The sequence below is a fragment of the Protobothrops mucrosquamatus genome, unplaced genomic scaffold, assembly GCF_001527695.2.
Source record: "Protobothrops mucrosquamatus isolate PMUCROS unplaced genomic scaffold, P.Mucros_1.0 scaffold1288, whole genome shotgun sequence".
NCBI lineage: Eukaryota > Metazoa > Chordata > Lepidosauria > Squamata > Viperidae > Protobothrops > Protobothrops mucrosquamatus.
Window position 1 is genome coordinate 191,443 of NW_015387492.1, and position 27,270 is coordinate 218,712.

The 27,270-nt window shown below is 46.1% G+C and overlaps 1 protein-coding gene across 4 annotated transcripts in view; it reads right to left on the minus strand.

Annotated features, from left to right (window-relative positions):
• Nucleotides 1–908: 908 nt before the first annotated feature.
• DDR1 (discoidin domain receptor tyrosine kinase 1) overlaps nucleotides 909–27,270 on the minus strand; it is a 33,631-nt gene continuing 7,269 nt past the window's right edge. The window contains exons 3-18 of one of the 4 annotated variants that reach the window (XM_015821259.1): nucleotides 26,686–26,914; nucleotides 25,499–25,646; nucleotides 22,989–23,091; nucleotides 21,441–21,627; nucleotides 20,147–20,393; nucleotides 17,273–17,347; nucleotides 16,907–17,094; nucleotides 16,387–16,460; nucleotides 11,419–11,615; nucleotides 10,716–10,954; nucleotides 9,135–9,262; nucleotides 8,788–8,805; nucleotides 5,049–5,249; nucleotides 3,964–4,198; nucleotides 2,320–2,469; nucleotides 909–1,277 (exon numbers count right to left, since the gene is read on the minus strand). In XM_015821259.1, coding sequence (XP_015676745.1) covers nucleotides 1,137–1,277; nucleotides 2,320–2,469; nucleotides 3,964–4,198; nucleotides 5,049–5,249; nucleotides 8,788–8,805; nucleotides 9,135–9,262; nucleotides 10,716–10,954; nucleotides 11,419–11,615; nucleotides 16,387–16,460; nucleotides 16,907–17,094; nucleotides 17,273–17,347; nucleotides 20,147–20,393; nucleotides 21,441–21,627; nucleotides 22,989–23,091; nucleotides 25,499–25,646; nucleotides 26,686–26,914 — 2,560 coding nt within the window. In that variant the 3' untranslated portion in view covers nucleotides 909–1,136. Of the gene's footprint in view, nucleotides 1,278–2,319; nucleotides 2,470–3,963; nucleotides 4,199–5,048; nucleotides 5,250–8,787; nucleotides 8,806–9,134; nucleotides 9,263–10,715; nucleotides 10,955–11,418; nucleotides 11,616–14,905; nucleotides 14,953–15,844; nucleotides 15,870–16,261; nucleotides 16,461–16,876; nucleotides 17,095–17,272; nucleotides 17,348–20,146; nucleotides 20,394–21,440; nucleotides 21,628–22,988; nucleotides 23,092–25,498; nucleotides 25,647–26,685; nucleotides 26,915–27,270 lie in introns of all 4 variants that reach the window. The other 3 variants (XM_015821258.1, XM_029285108.1, XM_015821260.1) reach the window with 3 other exon arrangements.

The window sequence follows — 27,270 nt, forward strand, 5'->3', positions numbered from 1 at the left end:
TTTGCTTCTTCGGTACCGAAATCTGTATTCAAGAAAGTTTATCTTTTATGGCACCTCAAAGCCGTAAAGTTTCCTCAATGTTGAATTTGCTAGCCGGACGGTTGATACTCCTGCTAAGCAAACTAGCATTAATATCCTCTCCTCATGTTCTCAAGGAGGGGCTGGAACCTAGGGCCACTTAGGGATGGGTCTGACGTAAAATTGGGAAGGAGGTCTTTTCCATTTACAGTCCTCTGGAGAAGACCAGCAGCTCACAGAGCTTCTAGCGTTGAATGGAAGTGAAGGACATTATTAGCCCAATCAGAACATTACACTGTTCCTGGTTTGGTGCTGATGGAAGGAAAACAGAGGAAGAGGGGTTCAGGAAATATCTTAGCCACTAACCCTGTTTTCTTAGCTCACCCTGAAAACCTGGAGATCAAAGGACGGAAGAAAAGACCTAGAATGATGCAAGAAAAGAAACATTTGGAAGAACCAAGTAATGAAATATTTGTTCAAATTATGGCCGGATGAATTGGGCTACGTTTGACCGAGCAGCTTCCTTGCCTGAGTGTCTCCCAGATGTGTTAAGACTGGAACTAAGACTTTCTGGTCAACATGATGATCTCTGGCTGCAGGCAATCTCACGTTCTCCAGATGTTTTGGACTTACAACTGTCCTTTGCTGCAAATGTTCTTGATGGGATTTGGAACAGCCCAGACATATGGAGGGCCCTTGGTTCCTTACTCTGGGGTTGATAAATACTAAAAAAAAAAACTTTGAGAAATGTAGTTTCTAGACACACCAGGAAGGCACCAAGTTGGTTTAAAGCTGAAACAGACCGGTTTAGGACAAGGAGAAACATGAGTTAACACAGTGGGTAAGAATCTCAGAATAACAATTTTGAAACATGTGATGGAATAAGTTAATTAGAGATGACCAGGCAAAAAAGAAAACGAGGGTAGAAAGAGAACTACATATTGGAGGGTGAATGGTGAGATTTGGATGAGCAAAGGCTGGGCCAGAGTGAACAACCAAATGTCCCACAGAAATGCTACCAAGCATGAGGGCCTCTGAGCCACATCCGGTCTCCAGCAGTCTCTATGGTGCTGTCCAACTTCTTAACACAGCCTCCGATTGGCCAGTGCTGGTCTGGTTCACACCATATTGAGGGCATCTTCAGCCAGGAAGCAGTGCAGGTGTTGGAACAATGGACGATCCTTGGCCTCTCGTGCCCAGCATCTCAGCATCATCTCGTAGACAGCCAAGGGGCAGGCAGGCGGACGGCAGAGATAGACCTGAAGATGGAGGAAAAGGGACTGTGACATCGCCCTGAGGTGAGCAGGCCCAAGACAGAGCCTGGATTTTCTTAAAAACAGAGCTTACTCCTCTTAAAAGACTCAAGGTCTTGGTGGCGCAGTGGTTAGAAGGCGGTATTGCAAGCTAACTCTGCCCACAGTCTGAAGTTTGATCCTGATGGGGCTCAAGATTATTTTAGAACATGGGATAATTTCTATCAACGGCTAGAAACATGAGTTAGAGAGAAAGGAATGTGATATATAACTTTGAATATATATTAGTAAGAAGACGACTATCGAGCGATTAATTAACATATTGTTTATGATAATTAACTATCTATTATTTCTTGTTAAACACATGAACCCAGATATTATGCTGTTTGCTAAATATTGACAATGTTATTTGGAAAAACCCTAACTCCAACCCCAACCCTATCCCAAATCCCAATCCCAATCCCAATCCCACCTCATTCCTAACCCTATAAAAACTAATAAAATTTATACAAAAAGAAAAAGATTAATTCAGCCTTCCATCCTTCCGAGGTCGGTAAGCGAGGACTCAGATTATTGGGGGTTTAGGGTTAGGGTGAGTCCTACTCTAATGTATAGTAATAATGATGATGATGATGATGATGATGATGATGATGATGATGATGATGATGATGATGATGATGATAATAATAATAATAATAATAATAATAATAATAATAATAATAATAATAATAATAATAATAATAATAATAATAATAATAATAAAGTTGGAAGGGACTTTGGTGGTTATCTAGTCCAACCCTATACCATTTCGGACAAATGGCTGTCCAGTCTCTTCTTAAAAACTTCCAGTGTTGGAGCATTCACAGCCTCTGGAGGCAGGTTGTTCCACTGATTAATTGTTCTGTCAGGAAATTTCTCCTTAGTCTAGGTTGCTTCTCTCTTTGATTACCACCCTGAACCACAAATTAAGCACTCTGTCGAGTCTATATACAACCACGATAGGTAAACTTTGTATAATAGGCATTTTGTTGAACAGGCATGTTGTTACCTGTTTGCCCTGATGCCGAAAAAACTCGCCGGCGTTCTCGATTACGGCTTCATCCGTGAGCTGGCTGTATGGCTGTTCTTGGCACAGCATGAGGATCTCCCAGAGCGTAACGCCAAAGGCCCAAACGTCGCTGGCCATGGTGAATTTACCCTGGTTTGGGGGGGGGGAGCAGAAAGACAACATTCATGGATTCATTAAATCAGCTTTACAACATGCTTCAACCTTGAGGGCTCTGGTCAGGGCAAGCCAGAAAACCAAATCGAAAACACAAAATCCCAAGTAAAAAGCATGGCAACAGGTCCTGCCACTCAACCCCTCAAAGGGATTAGAAGTACTGCTTCCATTTTTTTCTGGAAGGTCTAACCCAGGGCTCTTCAAACTTGGCCCTTTTATGACTCGTGGACTTCAACTCCCAGAATTCCTCAGCCAGCAAGGCTGGCTGAGGAATTCTGGGAGTTGAAGTCCACGAGTCATAAAAGGGCCAAGTTTGAAGAGCCTTGGTCTAACCAGTTCCTAACTCTACAAGAAGACTATAACTTTATTAACAATAATATAATAAGAGAATACTGCAAGTCTGATTATGTTTTTCTTCCTCTTTCTCTTATACCTACACAGTGACCACATGTCCTTCATTATAAAGGAGAGTGCTTGCTTTCAGAAAGCTGTCCTTTAGATTTATCTATTTCTTTTTCTTGCTTCTGTGCTCTTGAAGGTTCCTTTGTAAAGCAAAGTTATAAACATAAGCTTTTTTTTAATCCTAATGAATCTCTTTCAGGTTTGCCCCTTAATAATAATAATAATAATAGTAGTAGTAGTAGTAGTAGTAGTAGTAGTAGTAGTAGTAGTAGTAGTAAAGTTGGAAGGGACCTTGGAGGTCATCAAGTCCAACCCCCTGCTCAGGCAGGTAACCCTATACCATTTCGGATAAATGGCTCTCCAGTGTTTTTTTTCAGGTCTATCCTTTATTTGTTTTTCCAAATGGAGAGCCGGTTTGATCTCGTGGCTTAGGGAACCAGGCTAGAAAGCAAATGATCCTGAGTTCAAATCCTGACTTAGCCATGAAAGCCAACTGGGTAACTTTGGGCCAGTCCCCTTCTCTCAGCCCAACCCATCTCCCAGGAAAATAGGAGGAGGAAGGTGCGTTAAGATATGTTTGCTACCTTGAGTTATTTGTAAAAATAATAAAGGTGGGATCTAAATAATTAGATAGACCACTTTCCTTATATCCCAGGGAGGAACCAGCCTTGATCTCTTCCTAATAGTTTCACCTTTCCCAGGGCTTAAGGAGGATTCTGACCTTTCTGTTTTTGCAACTTCACTTCTGCTGTAGTCACTAAGCAAATCACTTGCGGTCACTAAGCAAAAGTTCACAGGACTGTATCTTGTGATATCGTTGATTTTGCTTGTCCAAAGCTGGCTGGGAAGTCTGCAAATGCCAATCAGGTGATCATGGGACACCGTAACCATCATAAACACCCGCCTCTTGCAAAGGTCCCGGAATCCCAATCACGTGACCTCGGGGATACCGCAAGGATCCGTTCTAAAGATACCTTTTTCATCAGCACGACTTCAAACCATCGCTCATCGAGACAGTCCTTAAGCGAGGACTGCCTGTAGTTGAAGCTCATCGCTTCACACACTCACCATGAGAATGCATTCCCAAGCCATCCAGCGGATCGGGAGCACGGCTCGGCCTTGGATGCGATAGTAATCTCCAGCATAGAGATTCCGGCTCATGCCGAAGTCGGCGATCTTGATGGTGAAGCCTTCGCCCACCAGGCAGTTTCGGGTTGCCAAGTCCCGGTGCACAAAATTGAGGGAGGCAAGGAACGCCATCCCTGAGGCTATCTGAGCCCCTAGATGGACCAGAGTGGGATAGCTGAGAAGTAGGAAAAAAGAAAAAAAAGATGGTAGGAATGTTTATTTGGAAAATGTGCATCTCACTCTCTGCCTCCCTACAGGAGCAAAGCACAGAAGATATTCCCATCAGGCAGTGGGGCAGCGCTTGGTACTTAAACCACGCAAGCCAAAATACAAGATAATCAAAGTGAAGCCATCTCAAGATCTTAACGGCCCACTAAATTCAGTGAAACATTGATCATCTCACGTTCTCAACCTTCTTCCCGTTTAACCGAGCGCTTCCCTCTCTGGAATTTTTTTCAGGATTTCCAAGCTAAAATCCATCTTGTTCGGTTTCAAATGCTCCTTTGGAAAAAATGGACTCCGACAGCCATTTTCTGTGCTATTTAGAGATGAAGTCAACAGCACTATGCAGCGGTTTAAGAGTCAGCTAGCCATATGTATTACCTTTCTATAGTCTTTTTTTTTTTTACAGTATAGTGACATCTAACAAACTGGGAATTGTGACCAACACTTCAACAATAATTATGTGATTCTTTTCTGTGGCATCTTGGTGACCGTTTTGAGGAAAAAGGATTAACATCACCGGAAACTGCTGTCCCCACAAACCTCTCTGTAGCCTTTGAAAGTAATTAATTTGAAGGAAAAAAAAGTTTTGGGGAAGTAGATGAAAAGGCCTGATACAGCATAGGAAATGGGATGAAACGTAAAATGGTGAAGTAATTGAGAATGAAAGTGAAATGAGAAAATGTTGGAAGAGATTTAAAGGTGATTTGTGTGGGAACAACAGGGGATGCAGTAAAGAAGGAAACTGAAATGAATGTTATAAATGTTAGTATCCAGGATTGTCAGTATTTCCTCCCAAATACCTGATGGTTGGTCTCCCACTGGGGCTGCCACCCAGCTTGTCTTCCAGCTCATGGCCACTCAGGAACTGGTTGAGGTCCCCATTTTCCATGTACTCTGTGATCATACACAACGGATCGTCCCGCACACACACACCCAGCAATCTCACAATGTTAGGGTCCTTCAGGCGAGACATGATCTTCACCTCCTTCAGGAAATCATTCCTGCATGGACACAAGAAAAGACACGGACAGGAGGATGAGGAAGGTAAGTTGACAGCTCTCAAGAGAGGACATCTGGACTCTAATTGTTTATTCGTTCCCATTTTTTCCCAACTATAAAAATCCCCATCAAAGCACTGTGGCTGTAACGTAGAATACAGTCTTCCTATGAATGAAAACATATTGACTATGTGCCATCAAATTGGTGTCAACTCTTAGCAGCCATAAAAGATAAGATTTCCCCCTGATGATCTGCCCCTAACCTGGTTATCCAGGTGTGGTTATGATGCCTCCGTTACCACTGTAACATTGTCCACTTCTCTTTCCTTCCACTTATAGTGAAGCAATTAAGGCTGTTTGAATGTTTAATAATAATAATAATAATAATAATAATAATAGTAGTAGTAGTAATAGTAGTAGTAGTAGTAGTAGTAGTAGTAGTAGTAGTAAAGTTGGAAGGGAACTTGGAGGTCATCTAGTCCAGTCCCCTGCTCAGGCAGGAAACCCTATACCATTTTGGACAAATGGCTGTCCAGTCTCTTCTTAAAAACCTCCAGTGTTGGAGCATTCACCGCTTCTGGAGGCAGGTTGTTCCACTGGTTAATTGTTCTAACTGTCAGGAAGTTTCTCCTTAGTTCTAGGTTGCTTCTCTCCTTTGATTAGTTTCCATCCATTGCTTCTTGTCCTGCCTCCAGGCATTTTGGAAAATAGCTTGACTCCCTCTTCTTTGTGGCAGCCCCTGAGATATTGGAAGACTGCTATCATGTCCCCCCTTGTCCTTCTCTTCGTTAAACTAGACATACCCAATTCCAGCAACCGTTCCTTAAATGTTTTAGCCTCCAGTCCAAATGCTTCCTCCCACTTTCTCCACACCTGGGCTAAGCTCCCTTTTGTGAAATAAGCTGTTGTCAGGTTCCCGCAATGCTATCTTTTTATTGTTTATGTTTGAGTTTTCTCCCATTCGTTTCCCATCTTTCTGACAATCTCTTCCTAACGTTACAGCTAGTCTTGAACTTACCGCCACAATTGGAAACTTCCCTCCCTAAGCAATGTGGTTACCTAAGTGAGATGAGCCCGATTTGATCACACTTTTGCTGCAATTGTTAGCGAATCGCACGCAGCCATTAAACAAGTCCAGCTTCCCCCACTGACTTTGCTTGTCGGAATCCGGCTGGGAAAGTCGCTAATGGTGATTGTGTCAGCCTGGGACGCTGCAACTGTTGTAAATTACATGCCAGTAAATACCAAGCACCCAAATCACAGTCATGTGACTGTGGGGACGCTGGGACAGTCATAAGTGCGAGGACCCGGCGTAAGTCGCTTTTTCAGTGCTGTCGTTAACTTTGAACGGTCACTAAATAAATGGTCAAAAGTCAAGGACTACCTGTGTTTAAGCAGGCATGCTTAAACAGCCATAAAAGCTAAATTCTGCACTGGTGTAAAAGTTACTCCTAGGGAATTATCGGGGAGAATGCTGCCTTAAGGACATTTATGGCGTCGTGGAAAAACCCAAAGAAAAAGACAAGAGACAGCAACACAAAACCATAATTCTTACTTTCAGATTCAGAGGTTTATTTTGCTAATAATTTGGAACATAGCATAATAACATAACATCACTTACATTAACAGCCATTGCAATGAGGACCATATAGTATAGCACAGTGGTGGCGAACCTATGGCACGCGTCCCAGAGGTGGCACTCAGAGCCCTCTCTGTCGGCACGAGCACCATGCCCCGGAGATGGCAACCGTCCCTCTTCACCAGCCACTCACTAACTCGGCGAGGTTCCACATGCCGGATGCATCCCAGCACGGCTGGTTTCCTTCCACGCCGTCCCATCCCTCCTGGCCTCACATGCTCTCCTTTTCCCAGGCATGACCCACTGCATCGCTTCCTCAATTGTCGGTCGGCCGTCCAGCTCAGAGGTGGCTTCTCTGAACTTCTGGTGGCGGGCTGTGGAGCCCCAGAATGCATCTGTCGAGGGGCTGGCAGGCTGTGGCTGCTGACAGACACTGTTGGCCCCCACGCGCTCACCGGCCTCTGTGTGTGGGGGCCGATGGTGTCAGGCAGCAGCCACCCCGGCCCCTGCCTCGCCTCACCCCACAGGACGAGCCTCCTGCGCATCGCCCCACCTGCCAGAGAACCCCTGGATCTCCCCCAACCCTGCCCGGCCCCCACAGGCGTCCCTCCCCACAAGCAACATCGAGGTGACCACGCCCACCTTGGCCACACCCACCCAGTGTGCCATGACCACAGCCATACCCACCCAGTGGGCCACGCCCACCTGGCACCCGACAATAAATAAGTGGTTTTGGGGTTGCAGTTTGGGCACTCAGTCTCTAAAAGGTTCGCCATCACTGGTATAGCAGATTCCAAAAAGAACAGCTATAGGCCAATGGCCCCGAGCTAGACTTAAACTACATTTTTATACCTTTCTTCTAACGACCACCAACAGATAGTCATTCTCTTGCAAAATCAAGCTCCTTATTCTTTCGTGCTGACCAGCAGTTTCCACATACACCCGTGTACATCTGAAACCTCTATCCATCGGTTACTTTCAACATAATTCTTTCAAATTACCGACCAGGCAAGACCCGAATGGAAAATCTTGAGCAGATAAATAAGCGAGGAGCTCAAATTAATGCAAATGCAGCTCTGCTTTCTTAAGAGTCAGCAGCCACAAACAAATTTCACTGAGAGGTATGAGCAAAGCTAGGGCTAACGTAACATTTCCAACAGGTGAATAAAGATTAAGTCCATCAAGGCATAGTTGATAATATGCCATTGTGGATATTTGTGCCAACTTTCACCTGGAGTGAATCAAGTTAGAAAAACATAGCATAATGTATCATTCCTGAACAGCTTTCTGATGTGTGGGGTTCAACCCCAGAAGTCTTAGCAATGGACAAGCAGATTAAAAAGGTCTGGGGGGGGGGGGTGTTTCAGCATGCTGAAGAATAGTCAGGTTGGAAAAATGTATACAGCGGGTTGTTCTTTAACAATGCATACCTTGAGCAAGGTACCCCCTATAATGTACAGGTATAGTATAGGGGGTACCTTGCTCAATAGTAGTAACTGTGAGAGGGATCTCGGAGTCCTAGTGGACAATCATTTAAATATGAGCCAGCAGTGTGCTGCAGCTGCCAAAAAAGCCAACACAGTGCTAGGCTGCATTAACAGAGGGATAGAATCAAGATCACGTGAAGTATTACTGCCACTTTACAATGCCTTAGTAAGACCACACTTGGAATACTGCATCCAGTTTTGGTCACCACGATGTAAAAAAGATGGTGAGACTCTAGAAAGAGTACAGAGAAGAGCAACAAAGATGATTCGGGGACTGGAGGCTAAAACGTATGAGGAACGGTTGCTGGAATTGGGTATGTCTAGTTTAATGAAGAGAAGGACGAGGGGGGACATGATAGCAGAGTTCCAGTATCTCAGGGGCTGCCACAAAGAAGAGGGAGTCAAGGTATTCTCCAAAGCACCTGAAGGCAGGACAAGAAGCAACAGATGGAAACTGATCAAGGAGAGAAGCAACCTAGAACTTAAGGAGAAACTTCCTGACAGTTAGAACAATTAACCAGTGGAACAACCTGCCTCCAGAAGCGGTGAAGGCTCCAACACTGGAAGTTTTTAAGAAGAAACTGGACAGCCATTTGTCCGAAATGGTATAGGATTACCTTCCTGAGCAGGGGGTTGGACTTGATGACCTCCAAGGTCCCTTCCAACTTTTTTTAAATAATAATAATAATAATAATAATAATAATAATTATTATTATTATTATTATTATTATTATTATTATTATTGTTGTTGTTGTTGTTGTTGTTGTTGTTGTTGTTGTTGTTGTTGTTATTACCTTTATTTCCATCCTCAGGCACACTCACCTGGCATTCTTGGTGGCATCCGAGCGTAGAATCTTCACAGCAACCAGCAGAGGGCGCCCCTTGCGCACGTTGAAAGGGAATTCCAAGCTTGGCAGATCTTGAGGGTTCTCCACCTCACACAGGTGGACCTTTCCGGGGGGGAGAGAGAGAGGAAACAGGGAATCATTATGGAATCACAAAGGACACAGTGAATAATTGCACAGTGAATGCAATAAGGCCTTGCTCTCCACCATGGCGACTTGAAGATGTATGGACTTCAACTCCCAGAATTCCCCAGTCAGCTAACACAAATTTTGGAGGAAATGTTCCAGTTGGCCAAAATCCATCTGCCACACGTTTCTTTCTAATATGTGGCAGGGTGATGGAATGTAATACAGACAAGTCCTCAACTTATTTATGAGTTTGTGTTGCTAAGTGAGAAATCTGTTAAGTGAGTTTTGCCCCATTTTACAACTTTTCTGGCCACGTTGCTTAATCACTGCAGTTGTTAAATTGGTAACACGGCTGTTAAGTGAATCTGGCCTCCCCCTGGACTTTGCTCGTCAGTAGGACATAAAACGGGACCCCATGACCCCAGGACACTGCAACCGTCGTAAATATGAACCAGTTTTCAAGCATCCGAATGTAAATCACGTGACCGTGGGGGATGCTGCAAAGGCCGTAAGTGTGAAAAATGGTCATAAGTCAACTTTTTTTCAGTGCTGCTTAACTTCGAATGGTCACTAAATGAACTGTTGTAAGTCAAGGACCACTTGTAAAGAGCAGATTCCCAGGAGGGAGGGGGCGCATTCCCGAGGAGTAAGAGGCAGGCAGCACACGAAACCACGCCCCCTCCGGACCATGGAAAAACGTCTCTCCATTATAACCAGTCCCTGGTACCCAAAAGGTTGGAGACCTCTGCTCCACTATTTTTTGTTGTTGTTAGTTGCGAAGTCTTGTCCGACCCATCGCGACCCCATGGACAACGTTTCTCCAAGCCTTCCTGTCCTCTACCATCTTCTGGAGTCCATTTAAGCTCACGCCTACTGCTTCAGTGACTCCCTCCAGCCACCTCATTCTCTGTCGTCCCCTTCTTCTATTGCCCTCAATCTTTCCCAGCATCAGGCTCTTCTCCAGTGAGTCCTTCCTTCTCATTAGGTGGCCAAAGTCCTTGAGTTTCAACTTCAGGATCTGGCCTTCTAAAGAGCAGTCAGGGTTGATCTCCTCTAGGACTGACCGGTTTGATCGCCTTGCAGTCCAGGGGACTCGCAGGAGTCTTCTCCAGCACCATAGTTCAAAGGCCTCCATTCTTTGACGCTCAGCCTTTCTTATGGTCCAACTTTCACAGCCATACATTGCAACTGGGAAAACCATGGCCTTGACTATACGTACTTTTGTTGGCAGGGTGATGTCTCTGCTTTTTAGTATGCTGTCTAGATTTGCCATAGCTTTCCTCCCCAGGAGCAAGCGTCTTTTAATTTCTTGACTGCAGTCCCCATCGGTGGTGATCTTGGAGCCCAGGAAACTACTTTACCTCACTGGAAATGTATGTTTCACTTTTCCACTTACAACTTCCTCTGCCACAGGTTGTCCTGGACTTACCTCTCCAAACTGCCCTTCGCCTAGCTTCTCCTTGAAGATCAGCCGTTCCCGGGGAAATTCGCCCACTGCCATGTCCTTGCCAGCAAGGGCATCCACCGCGACAGCAGGGACAGCGTATGTGTTCCCCCCAGTCACTCCCTGCAGGTTGATGATGTCGGCTTCGGCGTAATGTGGCACGCTGTTCTGGAAACTTGGCTGGTTGGCAGCCAGTTCTGGCTCCGTGTAGTCGATCCCGCAGGCTGCCGAAGAAGAAGAAAAGACGAAAGAAAAAAAGAATCACTTCAGAGATTGGTGGAGAAAGGGACATGGAGGAACTTGCCCAACCCCAAACGTGTGCTGCAACTCTAGGCACCCAGCAGCCCTCAGAGGCAGATGGAGCTCTACTTTGGACACAAGGAGCCCAGGTAACATCCAACCCCCATCCCCACTCTCCCTCCCCCACTCCAGAAGCCGCAGCATCGCAGGACCTGCAAAGCGGAAGGTGAAATGTTGGTCTTAGCCATGCACAGGGCCGACAAGAGGGAGATGAACGGGGAAGGGGGGAGGAGACAGACATGGCGAAGAAAGAGAGAGGGAGACAGACGGACAGACAGCACCCCCTGGCAGGAGGGAGAGGAACTGCAGAAGGCAGGATGTTCTGAGCAGGGTAAGTGAGGCCACCCGGGTTCCCAGCCGCACCGCACAAGCTCAGCGCCCTCCTTACCATTGGTGTTGATTGGCTTAACCTGGCTGGGTGGCGGGAAAGCAGGCCTTCCCATTGGCTGGGCATAGGTGGCCAGGAGGAGATGGTAAGCCGGGTTGCTGAGCAGCAGAGCTGTCGGGAGAAGGGGGAGGGAGGGAGGGAGGGAGGGGGTGGGGGAGGTGGGGTGATGGTGGTGGTGGTGGTGGGGGAGAGGACGAACGGACGGATGAGGAACGGACAGATGGATGGAGAGATGGATACGAAAGGTAAGGCGTGACGCAGAGAACAGGCAGCACTTTAGGGATTCCTGCCCCTCTTTTAAGCTTCACATCCCAAACAGGGTAGCAAGAGACGCAGACACCAAACGGCATGCGGTTTAATGATGGGAACCAGCCATCATTAGTATCTTTGGACAGAAGGGAGCGACCCAGAATCCTGACATTTCCAGGCGGCCTCCAGATTGACGGCAGGCCTAAGCCCAAAGAAGACCACTAACAGCCAACTGAGTCCAGCTTTTTATTTGCCTAAGCCTAACCAACAGAATCTTGCCAAACTAAAGCTCTCTAAAGGTAGTCCTTGATTTGCAACCGTTTGTTTCGTGAGTTACAACTGCACTGAAAAAAGGGACTTGCAACTAGTCTTCACACTTACGACCGTCACACCATACCCACGGGCAACCAGCACGTACTCACGATAGCTGCAATGTCCCGGGCCATGTGATCGCCACTTGCAACTTCCCAGCTGGCTTTGACAAGCAAAACTCAATAGGGGAAGTCAGGTTCGCTAACAACGGCACGATTCATTTAACAACTGCAGCGATTGGTTTAACCGTGACAAGAAAAATGTTGTAAAATCGAGCGCAGCTCCCTTAACAACCCCCTTGCTTGACAATGGATTCCCAACTCGATCCTAATTCGAGGACTATCGGTAACTTTCTCACCTATATCTGGGAGGTAATAGGGCAGGGATGTCCAATCTTAGCAACTTGAAAACCTGTGGACTTCAACTCCCAGAATTCCTCAGCCAGTCCACAAGTCTTAAAAGTTGCCAAGGTTGACTACCTCTGTTCTATGGTGTGGTTACCCTGATTTTTTTCCTCCCTCCCATATCCAGTTCAGGACTTAGCAGTCTCTTATTTTGGGTCTCTTTCTGGAATGGGTCACCTCCGACCTTGGGAAGCTGTTGTGTGACTGGCGACGCCTTCTCTAGCTGCACATCCCATCACACCTTTTTCTGTCTTCTTCAAAGGAATCGACCAAGGCTGGACTTATCCAGCTTTGTCCAGATGTACCAGGCTACAGGTCCCCACTACCCCCAGCTCAGGATAATGGACAGTCGTAAGTGCAAGAACCAGTCTTAAGTGCAAGGACTTTTTCCAATATCATCATAAGGAACGGTTACTAAACAAACGGCTGTAAGCCGAGGACAACCTGTAATTCTTCATTTTCTCTTTTACTTCCCTTACCTGCCTTCCCTATTCCAATTTAAGCAAACCTACTCGCTTAGAAGAATAAAAAAAGAATTAAAAAAATCTTTCCTGAGATTTTTTTTTATTTCAGACATGAAAATTGGCATTGTGTTACTGAATGCTCTTTCAAGAAAAAAAAGATACAAAGATTCCTCCTCGCACTTAGAAACTAAGAATCCAGGTTTTCTTGAGTGCTAGTTCTCCAGTTTCTTTGACATTAAAAAAAAAAGTGTTGTAAAAGCAGACCACATAAATCAGCATAATTTAGGAGCAGGCTATAACTCGATTTTGCTAGAAATACAGCCCACCCTTTTAAATGAAGCAGACCACTAACAAAGCATCCCAGTTAATTGACTGCTTCCTTCTTTCCTTTCTCGAGTCACAATTCCCAGTTTGCAGTTTACAGCAAAAGCCTACTTTTTGATATTTTTGATACAAGCAAGGAGATACAAACACACACACACACACACACACACACACACTAAATGCAACAATAGGGGCTTTGGGGGAAGAAATGGTGAACTGAAGGTGGCTCCATTAAAAGTGGAGCTGACAAGCGCAATGGAGTGCAGAGCCAGCAAACAGACCGGCACTTTGTAAATACTCTCCAGACAAGGAGAGGACTTGAGATCACCCACAAGCGCTCTTTACAACTGCTCCTTACAAGGAGAGCACAAGAGAGCGGTCTCCGTAGTTTTAGCGTTCTGGGAGACAAGGAAATAGCCATCCAGCTTAAATCACATTCAGCACCTTCAAAAGGACACTGGATCTGCATACTTCTTTTCCCAATCAATTTTGGAAATTTTTAACTGCTTTTCAGCTATTAGTAACCTTTGACAGCTATTAGTAACCTTTGAGTCTACACATTTTACAGCACCAGGTGAGTTTCCTTCAACGTTTAATGAAACACTAAAAAGGGGATTAGAATTTTGATTTTGGAAAGTTACAAACGTTATCAATGGTCCATTTGGATTTGAAATAAGATTTTGGAATTTAATTATAACAATGCCTGCCGTGAAAAATGCATTTGATTATATTGATGGATTAGGTTTCTTTTGAATTCTCTTTTTAAAAAAAAACATGATAGGATGAAAGCTTGAAGTTTGAACACTAGAGGGAACCGGAGAGAACTAAAAATTGCAACTAAAAGAGAACGTTCAGATTTGATTTACTAATACAGAACGAAGAACGGAGAATATTTTAATATTGGACACGATGGATATTTTTGAACAATAAATCCTGAAGTTAATTTTAAGAATGTATGTCCTAAAAATACACTGTGCTTAAAAGACGCTGTGAAAGAGGAATAGGTTTTACTTGACAAGACTGAGACTGATCTGAAAGTGGATTTAAAAATGACAGGCTACAAAAATAATTCGGGGAAAAGCTGTTATATTGGACATACAAAAGAAACCAGTTAGCCTTAATAATGAAAAGGGATACACGGGTAATTCTTGACTTACAATTATTTGTTTAGTGACTGAAAAGAACCCTAATGCCTTGCTTTTCCACAATGGGAGGAGACACACAGAATAATCCATTTAATTATTTAAAGGAGAAGGCATGACAGATCAACGGTGAGAGAATTAGGGGTTATGCCCTTTTAGGGCATTTCGGCCCCTCATTAATTAGAAACAACATTTTTAATGGTTCCCCAGTTCAGTGATTAAAAAGCAAGTGATCCAGCAGTTGAAAAGCTTCCACTTGGGTTAGACATTTTTCTAAGGGCTCCCACCTGTCCTGATGAGATATAACAAATCATCAACATTTGAGACTCTTCTTAAGTATTTTGTCTATTTCAACCCACAGTAAGAATGGCAGTGTGTCATTTGCTAGGTCAGTGGTTCTCAACCTTTTTAATGCCGCGACCCCCAACCGCTCGTAAGTCGAGGACTAAACCGGTTGTAAGTCGAGGACTAAACCGGTCGTAAGTCGAGGACTAAACCGGTCGTAAGTCGAGGACTACCCAACCGGTCGTAAGTCGAGGACTTTCCCTGCCCGGGAGCGCCGTGCATGCGTGGTTCCGCCCCCTGCGCTGGCCGAGGCGTAGCTGGCAAGCGGCAGAGACGGAGCAGGCCGACCACCAACTGGCCCAGCCCAAGGGAGGTAAGGTACCCGCCGGAAAAGGGGAAAAAAATGGCGGACAAAAAAAATGGCGGACAGCCTTGCTTGGCGACCCCCGTGAAATGGTCGATCGACCCCAAATGGGGTCGCGACCCATAGGTTGAGAACCGCTGTGCTAGGTACATCCACTTGGATCTTCTACAACTGATACATATATAGCCTTGGACAGTGTGGAAGTATCTAAACAGAAGATGGATGGCTATTGAATATGGCGAGAAAATTGTAGTCGAAAGGTTTATGCGCCATGCAGAGGGCTGAATTATGTGATCTCAATCAATTCTTCCCTCTCAGTGGCTCTATGAAAATAAACTGAGCAGAGAAATGAATGCAAAGCTGCTTGATCTGAATAGCCTGTCTTTTCCAGGAAACGTGGGAAGGTAGCTTGTTTTATATTCAAGCCCAATTCAGTGTAAATGTACGGATGCGGAAAACTGGAAGATAACAGAACATGCTGCAGATAGTCCTCAACTTACAACTATTCGTTTTAAGGCTGCCTTGAAGTTACAATGGCACTGAAAAAAGTGATTCGCAAGTTACCATTGCCGCACCACCTCTGCAGTTACACAATCAGGATTTGGGTGTTTGGCAACCGGATCCCTTTTACAGCGGTTTCAGAGTCCTGGGGAGAATCACTTAATAATAATAATAATAATAATAATAATAATAATAATAATAATAATAATAATAAACTTGGAAGGGATCTTGGAGGTCATCTAGTCCAACCCCCTGCTCAGGTAGGAAACCCTATACCATTTCAGACAAATGGCTGATCTGGATTTGTGACCTTTCCAGATGGCTTCCCGCAAGCAAAAGCAATGGGGGAAGCCAGATTCACTTAACAACCGTTTGATTCACTTAGCCCAGGGCTAGGCAACCGTGGCTCTTTTATGACTCGTGGACTTCAACTCCCAGAATTCCTGAGCCAGCATGGCTCAGCTTGGAAACCTCTCCCTTTCCCCTCAGCATGGCTGGCTCAGAAATTCTGGGAGTTGAAGTCCACGAGTCATAAAAGAGCCAAGGTTGCCTACCCCTGACATAGCCATAGTTAAAAACAAAAGGTTGTTAGTCAAGGACTACCTGTGCACCCCTCAATAAATAATAAACCCTGGCCTTCCTGACAAATATTAGAGGGATTTCCCTCTTCCCTCCCTATCTCCTTGGCTGTGTCACTCTCTTGAGCCCCTTCGTTTTCGCTCGCTCTTCCCGACGGTTTAACAAATAAAATAAATAATTTAATACAATAACGCGATTCCGAAACCGACGTCCTCTCACCCGAATTCTCCACACTGTGAGGAAGATCCGGGAGTTTCATCCGTGCCCTGTTGGGTTCCTGGTATTCTGTCTCCCCGGAGAGGATGCGTTCGTATCGGTTGGAGTGCCTGTTGGAGCCCATTGTGTTGTTGATGACAATAGTATCGTTCGGTGCAGAGAGGTGGACGGTGAGGTCATCGTCAGAGATGCGCCGTTGAGCCTACAGAGCGAGGTTGTTGAGAAATACTTTAGATCAGAGATCCCCAATCTTTTGGGCACCAGGAACCGGTTTCGTGGAGAGAGGTTTTTCTGCGGACCGGAGGGGGCGTGGTTTCACGTGCTGCCTGCATCCCATGGATGGGGTTTTGCTTGTTTGTGCAGACCGGTTGCTGGCATGCCGCGGCCCTGTACTGGTCCACGGACCAGGGGTTGGGGACCCCTGCTTTAGATTGTTAAGGTCAAGATGGCAGAGTTTCCATTCCCCACCACTGAAACACACCTATTCTACCAAATCCCAAAGGTGCAAATTCACTGCAGCAAGTTGTCCCTTTCTGTCAGTAACAAATGAAAACCCCACTCAAGCCAGCAGACCTCGGCTGAAGAAAAAAAAAAAAAAGGTAATTCTTTCAAACAGACGCAACTTTTTACAAAATCAGCCGGTCTCACCTTTCCTAAAATCTTTTGCCAATATTGACGCCAGAGAATGAGAAAGATGACAACCAGGAGAAGAAGGATGATGACCACCAGGCATCCAATCAAGATGGAGGTGTTGCTGCTGTCGTCCTTTGCGATTGGCTGGCCAGATTTCGCTTCGCCCTCAAGATCTGACAAGGGAAGAAATATAGAAAAAGAAGCTGAGAGGGTACTTTAGGAACACATGACTATGTTTTTCTGGGGCTGGTGGTGGAGGAAGAATATTAGAGCCGTGCTCTCTCCGATTTGCAAGCTACTCACCTGCCTGGGTGAGGTTCGAGGTGACATCGGCCTTGTCACTGAGTGAGGAATCAAGAGCCGGAGAGATGGGAATGTTGCGGCCTGAAGGGTGAGGTGGGGCCACCACTGGAGGGTAGTGACTTGAAACAGGAAGAGAGGGGTCATCCACAACATCTGGACGGGTAGAAAACAGGAAGGGGAAGGGGAACAAGAGAAAAGAAGCTATCCATTACCCAAGGTGCAAAACCAGAAGACGTATCATACAGCAAAGCAGGAAGGCATTGGGTAAAAAGGGTGGACCATTATCCATTTATGGAATGTTACATAACTGATGCCACAGTGGACCTGGGAAATTTAGCTGTCATTTCAGTGTGGGGAAATGATGATCAGCAGATCCAGAGGACATGCAGGAAGATCATTTAACCCTTCCTCTCCTGCCTGCAGTTTTTGCTCGGCAAACCCCTTCCTGCTTCTTCTTTTTATGGAACAGCAGGCAATAAATAGGGCGGATTTATAACAGATCAAAGAAAGCACCCCTTCACACAGCACATTGTCAAAACATGGAATTTGCTGCCACAAGGTATAGGGATGGCCACTAGCTCGGACAGCTTTCCAAGGTGAACTGCAGGTCTTCATGGAGAACCAACAACGGGTGTCAATACAATGTTTTCTATCGTTTTCATACTTTTGGAACTGTAAGTCACCCAGAGTCATTCATTGAGATGGGCAGCTATAGAAATTGACTGACTGACTGACGATCGATCTTGAAGAACCAAAGGCCCTTCTCCTGGCTTGGGAAAACAAAGATCAAAGACAGAAAGGTGCCTCCATCTTCTATTTGCAAGCACCCCAGAGGCATCTCTGGGCCCACTCGTGGGAACAAAGTCCTGGGTTCAACCAGCAGGACTAGTCTTATGTTCTTGCAAAGAGGAAGGTTGGGTTACTGGGGAAAGTTTGGTGATTAAGCAGCCTCCCTCCATCCTGCCAATCTCCCATCCCAATGACTGCCCATCCTGCTGTTCTTTAGCCTGGAGACGCAGCAGATGGGCTTCCCAGATCTGTAACAGATGTCCAGAACATACAGAAGGGAGAACAGATGGGAAAAGGGACGTTTGTAATAGTTATTTCTCAGGAGGTAAATTGGGGGAAAAGGCCATGTCATCTCCTAACCATGCTCTCAGCCCTCCCAGGAGACCAGCTGCAAAGTGGAGGCAGTTTGGAATAAATCCCAAAGAGTCTGGCTGCTGGGCGCAGCTGCAGAGAGTTGATTTCGTTCCCTTCCTTCAGGCACGGAAGGAATGCCCTGCTCTCTGGCATTGTCTTTTCTCCTTTTCTTCCAGGCAGGACAACAGCTGCAAATGGCTGGAACAAATGCAAAACTCTCCACAAAGAGAGCTTCTCCCTACTCAGAACTTCTTCTCTTCCCCCTCTTATCAGTCCTTGAAAAAGACGATACTCCTCTAAGTGGAATCGTCTAGACTCTACAAGAGGGGTCTTCAAACTGGGCCACTTTAAGACTGGTGGACTTCAACTCCCAGAATTCCTCAGCCAGCATGGCTCAGCTTGGAAACTCTCCCTTTCCCCTCAGCATGGCTGGCTCAGGAATTCTGGGAGTTGAAGTCCACAAATCATAAAAGAGCCAAGGTTGCCTACCCCTGGTCCAGACTCTAGAAGAGGGGTCTTCAAACTTGGCCACTTTAAGACTGGTGGACTTCAACTCCCAGAATACCTCAGCCAGCATGGCTCAGCTTGGAAACTCTCCCTTTCCCCTCAGCATGGCTGGCTGAGGAATTCTGGGAGTTGAAGTCCACGAGTCATAAAGTTGCCAAGTTTGAGGACCCCTGCTCTAGAAGGCCATTTGCACTTTGAGTGCAATGACAATGAAACTTCAATTACTTAAGTTTCCGGGATACACAAAAATACAGTCTTGAAGCTAAGAGGCGACACAAAACTGCATTCTTCTGATCCAACCTTGGGTCTAAAATTGTACAGGTAGTCCTTGATTTACATCCACGATCGGGACCAGAACTTCTGCTGTTAAGCAAGGCAGTTGTTAAGGGAGTGCACTCAATTATAAAACCTTTTTGCTTTGGTCATTAAGCAAAACACCGTGGTCATTAAGCGAACAAAGTGAATTACGTTGTTAAGCAAATCTGGCTTTCCCCATTTGCTACTCAGAAGCTGGTTGGAAAAGCCGCAAATGGTGGTCACATGACCCAGAGACCCTGCAGCTGTCATAAATGCTTCGGTTGCCGAGCGCCCAAATTTTGAGGATGTTGACACTGCAATGATGATTAAGGGTGAGGATCAGCGGTAAGTCGCTTTTTCCAGTGCTGTTGTAATCTCAAGCAGTCACTAAACAAATGGTCATAAGCCAAGGACTACCTGTATGCTCTCCAGAGCTTTCCAAAGTTTCAGATAAGGGTCTTTTTTTCCCCAACAGCAGGGGTAGGCAACCTTGGCTCTTTTATGACTCGTGGACTTCAACTCCCAGAATTCCTGAGCCGGCATGACTCAGCTTGGAAACCTCTCCCTTTCCCCTCAGCATGGCTGGCTCAGGAATTCTGGGAGTTGAAGTCCATGAGTCATAAAAGAGCCAAGGTTATCTTATCTCTGCCCAAGAGGACACCTGAAATGCTTCCGAGACAAAATCATGGAGTGTTGAACCTAGGCCAGAGTTCCCCAACGTTTCTGGCTTTGTGGACCAGTGGGAGATGATTCCACGTGAGCCGGAACTGGCTCAAGCGTGTGCGTGTGAGGATGCGCATGCGCTCGCCGGCCGTTTCCGTGGCCTATTTGCAATCTCCTCACGGCCTACGAATGGGCCCCGGCCCACAGGTCGGGGACGCCTGACCTAAACATCATATAACGCCATTTGCATCATAACAACAATTACGTCAGATCTTTGAAGGCCTCGTTCTACCTTCCATTTTTGGGGCCTCGGCCTCAAGCCATCGCCCAGACCCGACTCACTTGAGAGAAAGGCAACTTCGCTGAAGAGCATCCACTCGCTGTCAAAGTAAAAATGGCACTGGACAAACAAGCCGATTCGGCCACCCAGGGGCACAGTGAAGTAGCGGGCACTGGGGTCCCCGACGTTCACCGAATACTGTTGGGAGAGAGGGTCAGCCTCCCAAGCAGTGGCAAGGCTGTGCTTGAAGAGGCAGTCCACCTGATGGAAGACTCTCACGCCATGTGTGTACATGTTGCTGCAGTGAACCTGGAGAGATTGAGGTGGAGGAGGAAAAAATGGGGAGGGGGAGGGGGGCAGGATGATAGAAAAGAAAGACAACTCTGAAACAGGCTCGTTTTAACCTTCTAGAACAGTGGTGGCGAACCTATGTCACGGGTGCCAGAGGTGGCACTCAGAGCCCTCTCTGTGGGCATGCGCGCCGTCGCCCCAGTCCTAGGCCTTCAGCTGGGTTTTATAAAATCTTTTCGCTTTAGGCCAGTGGTTCTCAACCTTTTTAATGCCGCGACCCCAACCGGTCATAAGTCGAGGACTAAACCGGTCATAGGTCGAGGACTAAACAGGTCGTAAGTCAAGGACTACCCAACCGGTCGTAAGTCGAGGACTTTCCCTGCCTGGGAGCGCCGTGCATGCGTGGTTCTGCCCCCTGCGCCGGCCAAGGCGTAGCTGGCAAGCGGCAGAGACGGAGCAGGCCGACCACCATCTGGCCCAGCCCAAGGGAGGTAAGGCACCTGCCGGAAAAGGGGAAAAAAATGGCGGACAAAAAAAATGGACAAAAAAAATGGCGGACAGCCTTGCTTGGCGACCCCCATGAAATGGTCGATCGACCCCAAATGAGATCCCGACCCACAGGTTGAGAACCACTGCTTTAGGCCTCCGCCACCATGTACAAAAAAAAAAGGTTCAATCAATCAGTCAATTTCAACTTCTCGCGGGGAAAAAAAGATCTTGCAAAGTTGAAATTGATTGATTGAACTTTTTAGTCCCACCCAGTCTGCCGTTACCACCACAGCCACAACCACCCAATGGGCCACACCCAGCCAATGGGCCACACCCACCCGGCATCCGACGATGCATAAGTGGGTTTTGGGCTGCAGTTTGGGCACCCGGTCTCTAAAAAGTTCGCCATCACTGTTCTAGAAGAATGAGACACACACCCCTCCAAATGATTGGTAAGCAAACAGTTGTAAATTGAGGACTATCAGTATTAGGAATGTGTCTTTTAATTGGCCCAGCCCACTAATCCTACCATGTTCTTCGTGCCCAATTGGGCCCTCTGCAGAAAAATGCTGTTACCTTCATATATGTGAAGGATCTGAGTTGGTCAAATTCAAATTCCATCTTGACGAAGCCATCAGGAAAAGACCGCCTACTCCAGCCTACGTAGTCATATCCGGGCCACACACGCAACTCTTTGGTTTGGGTGAAGTCATCCAGTCCCACCACTCCATCCGTCAACTGGCCAAGACCCCCAAAGTGTAACCTGCTTTAGAAAGGACCCCAAAGAACAAGAGGGAAAACAGGATGAGGAAAGGGAAGTCTAGGATCCCTCAAACCTGTTAAGTACGGCACTAGTTCCATTAATTTTATGGCCTTCCGTGAAGGGTGGGTTTCTTTAAATTCTACATGGGAACTTCCGCTACACAGCGAAGTACAGCAGCAGCATTTAAACCAGGGGTCTTCAAACTTGGTCCTTTTATGACTTGTGGACTTCAACTCCCAGAATTCCTCAGCCAGCGTGCCTGGCTGAGGAATTCTGAGAGTTGAAGTCCACAAGTCATAAAAGGGCCAAATTTGAAGACCCCTGGTTTAAACATATGCCCAAATACCCCATAGGGCAGGGGTGGAGAACCTTGACTCTTTTATGACTTGTGGACTTCAACTCCCAGAATTCCTGAGCCAGCTGGCTCAGGAAAATTCTGGGAGTTGAAGTCCACAAGTCATAAAAGAGCCAAATTCTCCACCCCTGCCATAGAGTAACCAATCTAAGAATGTCCACACTCTACATTGTATAACAAGTGGGATCCAGATGTGAGCATTCTTGGACAGGAGCATCCTTCTTCTGGTAATCAAGTCCCCCAGAAATAAGATCAGCATTAATATTTAGGAACATGGGGTCCTTGGTGCTCTCTGAGCTTGCTTGTTTTCTTGCAGACGTTTCATAACCCAACTAGGTAACATCATCAGTGCTAGAACAGACTGAAGGGATTCCCTCTGAACATTGTTGGTGTTAACTAGTAGGATAATGAAATGTCTACAAACAAACAATCAAGCTCGAAGAGCACCAAGGACCCCAAAATTCAACTCTGGGCTACAAATATTCTCTTCTATTGGTAGTAGGGAATGTGCTGAAAACTCAGTTCTTTAGGTAGGTAATTAGATGCTGAAATATTCATGACGTAGGTCCGTACCTTTGATGTAGGGGCTGCCCAATGGAAGTCAGTAAGTCTATTGTGATGGACTTGAACTATGGATATTTATTTGTATTTTTGTATAGCTATTTTTGGTTTAAGCATTTTGTGAGTCCCTGAGATTAACTTTGACTGAAGCAGCATAAAATCGCTGACAAATACATTTTAAAAAATACATCAGAGTTTTCTTCTTTGGGTGTGAATGCTAATCCAGATTTTCCCAGCCAAGAGTCTTTAAATATCTAAGATTAAAACTCTCTGAATGCTTAGCTGCTTGAAGGTCCCAAACTCTGGAAGCCTGACTGGAGGACACCAGAAGGGTTGACCCAACGTGATCTTGCAAGCCAACGGAGAATGAAAATGTTGAATAATAAACATCCAAACATCCAGTTGCTATGCTTGAAAGCCACTCAGGAGCCTCTTACTCACTCACTTGCTGACACTGGACCCGTCGTAAGTGGAGTCGTTCAGGTAGACCGGGTCCGGGACCAAAGGCATCACCTCACCTAAAGGGGCCGTATAGGATTGAAGGCCATCTGTGGAAGGACACAAGGCATTCAGAGGCAGATTTCCGGCTTGTTATACCATTAGATGCAAGTCTCAGGTGGGTAAAGGTTGATAATAGAATAACATAGTTGGAAGGGACTTTGGAGGTCTTCTAGTCCAGCCCCCTGCTCAAGCATTATACCATTTCAGATAAATGGCTGTCCAATCTCTTCTTTAAAATTTCCAATATTGGAGCACCCACAACTTCTGGAGGCAAGTCTTTCCACTGATTAATTGTTCCACTGATTAATTGCTCTAACTGTCAGGAAATTTCTCTTTAATTGTTCTAACAACGCATCAAGTTCTAAATATCTGTTCCCCTAGGGCAGGGGTAGACAACCTTGGCTCTTTTATGACTCGTGGACTTCAACTCCCAGAATTCCTGAGCCAGCCATGCTGAGGGGAAAGGGAGAGGTTTCCAAGCTGAGCCATGCTGGCTCAGGAATTCTGGGAGTTGAAGTCCAGGAGTCATAAAAGAGCCAAGGTTGCCTACCCCTGCCCTAGGGAGTCCATCATAAACTTTGAACGGTCTCTAAACGACTAGTCATAAATTGAGGACCACCTGCCTTCACTCTGAATTGTGCTTTTTCTTCATGGTGCCTGCTTCTCATTTTATTCTAGCGTCTCCATGTAAAAGTTTGAATCGAGTCACCAGACGAACTCCCAGTCTCTCCAGTCCTAGCTTAACATTCTGACCAGTAGACCCTCCTTGTATAAATGAAAGACTTGGGTTCACACACGGAACCAGGCCTGCAAGATATGCCAGACTTTCTATTTTAGGATAACAGAATACAGGCAGCCCTCAACTTACAACCCCAATTGAGCCCAAAATTTCTGCTGCTAACCGTGACAGTAGTTAAAGTGAGTTTTGCCCCCATTTTATGACTTTTCTTGCCACAGTGGTTAAGTGAATCACTGCAATTGTTCAGTTAGGAACGGGGTTATTAAGTGAATCTGGCCTGCCTATTGACTTTGCTTATCCAAAGGTTGCAAAAGTGGATCACATGATCCTGGGACAATGCAACCGTCATGAGTATGAACCAGCTGCCAAGGATAAAATGCGGCAAAATTCACTTAACAAATGTTATAATTTATAATTATAAAGTTGGAAGGGATCTTGGAGGTCTCCTAGTTCAACCCCCTTCTCAGGAAGGAATCCCTACACCATTTCAGACAAATGGCTGTCCAGTCTCTTTTTAAAAACTTCCAGTGTTGGAGCATTCACCGCTTCTGGAGGCAGGTTGTTCCACTGGTTAATTGTTCTAACTGTCAGGAAGTTTCTCCTTAGTTCTAGGTTGCTTCTCTCCTTGATTATTTCACTTAGCAACGTAAATTTTGGGCTCAATTGTGGTCGTAGGTGGAGGACTACCTATATGGTTCCTATGCACAGGCAATATTATGTGATCACAGGTAGTCCTGGACTTACAACCGTGATTGGGACCAGCATTTCCATTTCCATAAGGCGGTTATTACACGAGTTGCACTTGATTTTATGACCTTTATTGCCGTGGTTGTTTAAGCCAATCACTGTAGTTAAGTCAATCATATGGTCACTAAGCGAATCCACCTTCCCCAGTTTACTTAGCTTATCGAAAGCTGGCTAGGAGGTTTGCAAATCCCATGACCCTGGGATGCTGCAACCACTGTAAAATCCACGTCAGTTGCCAAGGGTCTGAATATTAAGCACATGGCCATGGGGAGGCTGCAATGGTGGTTAAGTGCGAGGACCGGATGTAAGCCACTTTTTTCAGTGCCACTGTAACTCTCAATAGCTGCTAAACAAATGGTTGTTAAGTCGAGGACTATCTGTACACTGTGGCTCTCCTCTTCTCATTTTCAGTCGCTCTGGATTTCATTTACGTAACGGATGCTAGCCACACATTATCAGTGTGAGAATCCTTCCTTAGGGAGAACTTGGGACTAATTGATGATATAATTTATTTCATTTGAGCACAGCATGTATTGAGGGCCAGGCTAGTGTGGTAAATGATGTGAACCCAGCAACGTCTATTTTTAAAAAGCCAGGGGCAGGCACGCTCTTTGCATCCAGCCTGAAAAAAAAGTGCTAAAATAACAAGCTGTCACAAAGAAGAGGGAGTCAAGCTATTCTCCAAAGCGCCTGAAGGCAGGACAAGAAGCAACGGATGGAAACTAATCAAGGAGAGAAGCAATCTAGAACTAAGGAGAAATTTCCTGACGGTGAGAACAATTAATCAGTAGAACAACCTGCCTCCAGAAGCGGTGAATGCTCCAACACTGGAAGTTTTTAAGAAGAGACTGGACAGCCATTTGTCCGAAATGGTATAGGGTTTCCTGCTCGAGCAGGGGGTTGGACTAGATGACCTCCAAGGTCCCTTCCAACTTTATTATTATTATCATTAAGGTACCATCACCCACCTTTCCAAACACAGCCGTAGAGTTCCACTCGCAAGCAGACACTCATGACCCGGTCTGAACGGGGGTAGAAGCGGATATAGCGGGCAATGATGGGAGGGCCCAGATCCTTTAACACCACGTCATCTGTGTTTTCATTGCCTGAAATCACCTAGGAGGAAAGGAAGAGTAAGGAGTAAAAGAGCGAAAGGAGGAATTGGGCCAAAGAAGTCAACTTTGCCTGATCTGTTGATTAAGAGCAGTGTTACAGGTAGTCCTCAACTTACAACCACAATTGAGCCCATAATTTCCATTGCTAAGCAAGACACTTGTTATGTGAGTTCCCCCCACCTCCATTTATGTTCTTTTTTGTTGCAGTTGTTAAATGATTCACTGCAGTTGTTAAGTTAGTAACGTGGTTATTAAGTGAATCTGGCTTCCCCACTGACTTTTCTTGTCAGGAGGTCGCAAAAGGTGATCACGTGACCCCGGGACACACTGCACCCGTCATAAATATGAACCAGATGCCCAGCGGCTGAATTTTGATCATGTGACCATGAGGATGCTGGACGATCATCAATGGGAAAAACGGTCATAAGTCACTTTTTTCAGTGCCGTTCTCACTAAACCAGTGGTTCTCAACCTTTTTAATGCCGTGACCCCCAACCAGTCGTACGTCGAGGACTAAACCGGTCGTAAGTTGAGGACTAAACTGGTTGTAAGTCGAGGACTTTCCCTGCCGGGAGCGCCGTGCATGCATGGTTCCGCCCCCTGCGCCGGCCGAGGCATAGCTGGCAAGCGGCAGAGACAGAGCAGGCCGACCACCAGCTTTTCCAGCCCAAGGGAGGTAAGGCACCCACCGGAAAAGGGGAAAAAAATGGCGGACAGCCTTGCTTGGCGACCCCCGTGAAATGGTCGATCGACCCCAAATGGGGTCGCGGCCCATAGGTTGAGAACCGCTGCACTAAACAAATGGTTTCAAGTTGAAGAGCAACTCTACTCAACCTTGGCAACTTTAAGATGTCTAGACCGCAACTCCCAGAATTCCCCAGCCGGCTATGCTGCCTGGGGGATTCTGGGAGTTGAAGTCCACACATCTTAAAAAGTTGCCAAGGTTGAGAAACGCTGGATTAGACACAGATGCAGTCTCCACAATACAACCCGTCTCCATGTTATCCCACCTCAGAGAAGCTACAATGCTCCCTACTTACCTCATTTCCCCACCGGTCACGCCAAGGCATCCATTGGTGCCCATCCCGCTTGTAATGGAGCCGATAGGAGCGAGCAAATTCCTTGCCGTGACCACTTGCGTGGCGGCCCTGTGTCCCCACCAAGGTCAGGAAATGCAGCCGGCGCAGGTCTACTTCCAGGTACTCTGCGTCATTGGGATAGACGGGTCTTTCAGGACACCAAGCTCCATCGCCCTCACTCAGGGCCAGCCTAAAACAACAAGAAGGGAGGTGTGAGGTAAGCCTTCTGGATTGTGGCCTTATCACAGAGCTCATTTTGTTTATTTTTAGCCCGCCGTTATTATTTTTGTAAATAACTCAAGACCGCAAATATACACAATACTCATTCCTCCTATTTACTCCACAACAACCATCCTGTGAGGTGAGTTGGGCTGAGAGAGAGAGAGAGAGTGACTGGCCCAAAGCCACCCAGCCAGCTTTCATGCCTGAGGCGGGACTAGAATTCACGTCTCCTGGTTTCTAGTCAGGTGCCTTATTTTAGTTTGATCCCAGTTTGAAATCAAGTACAATTCCAAGATCTTTTTGCATGTCTTATCCCCAGGGCAG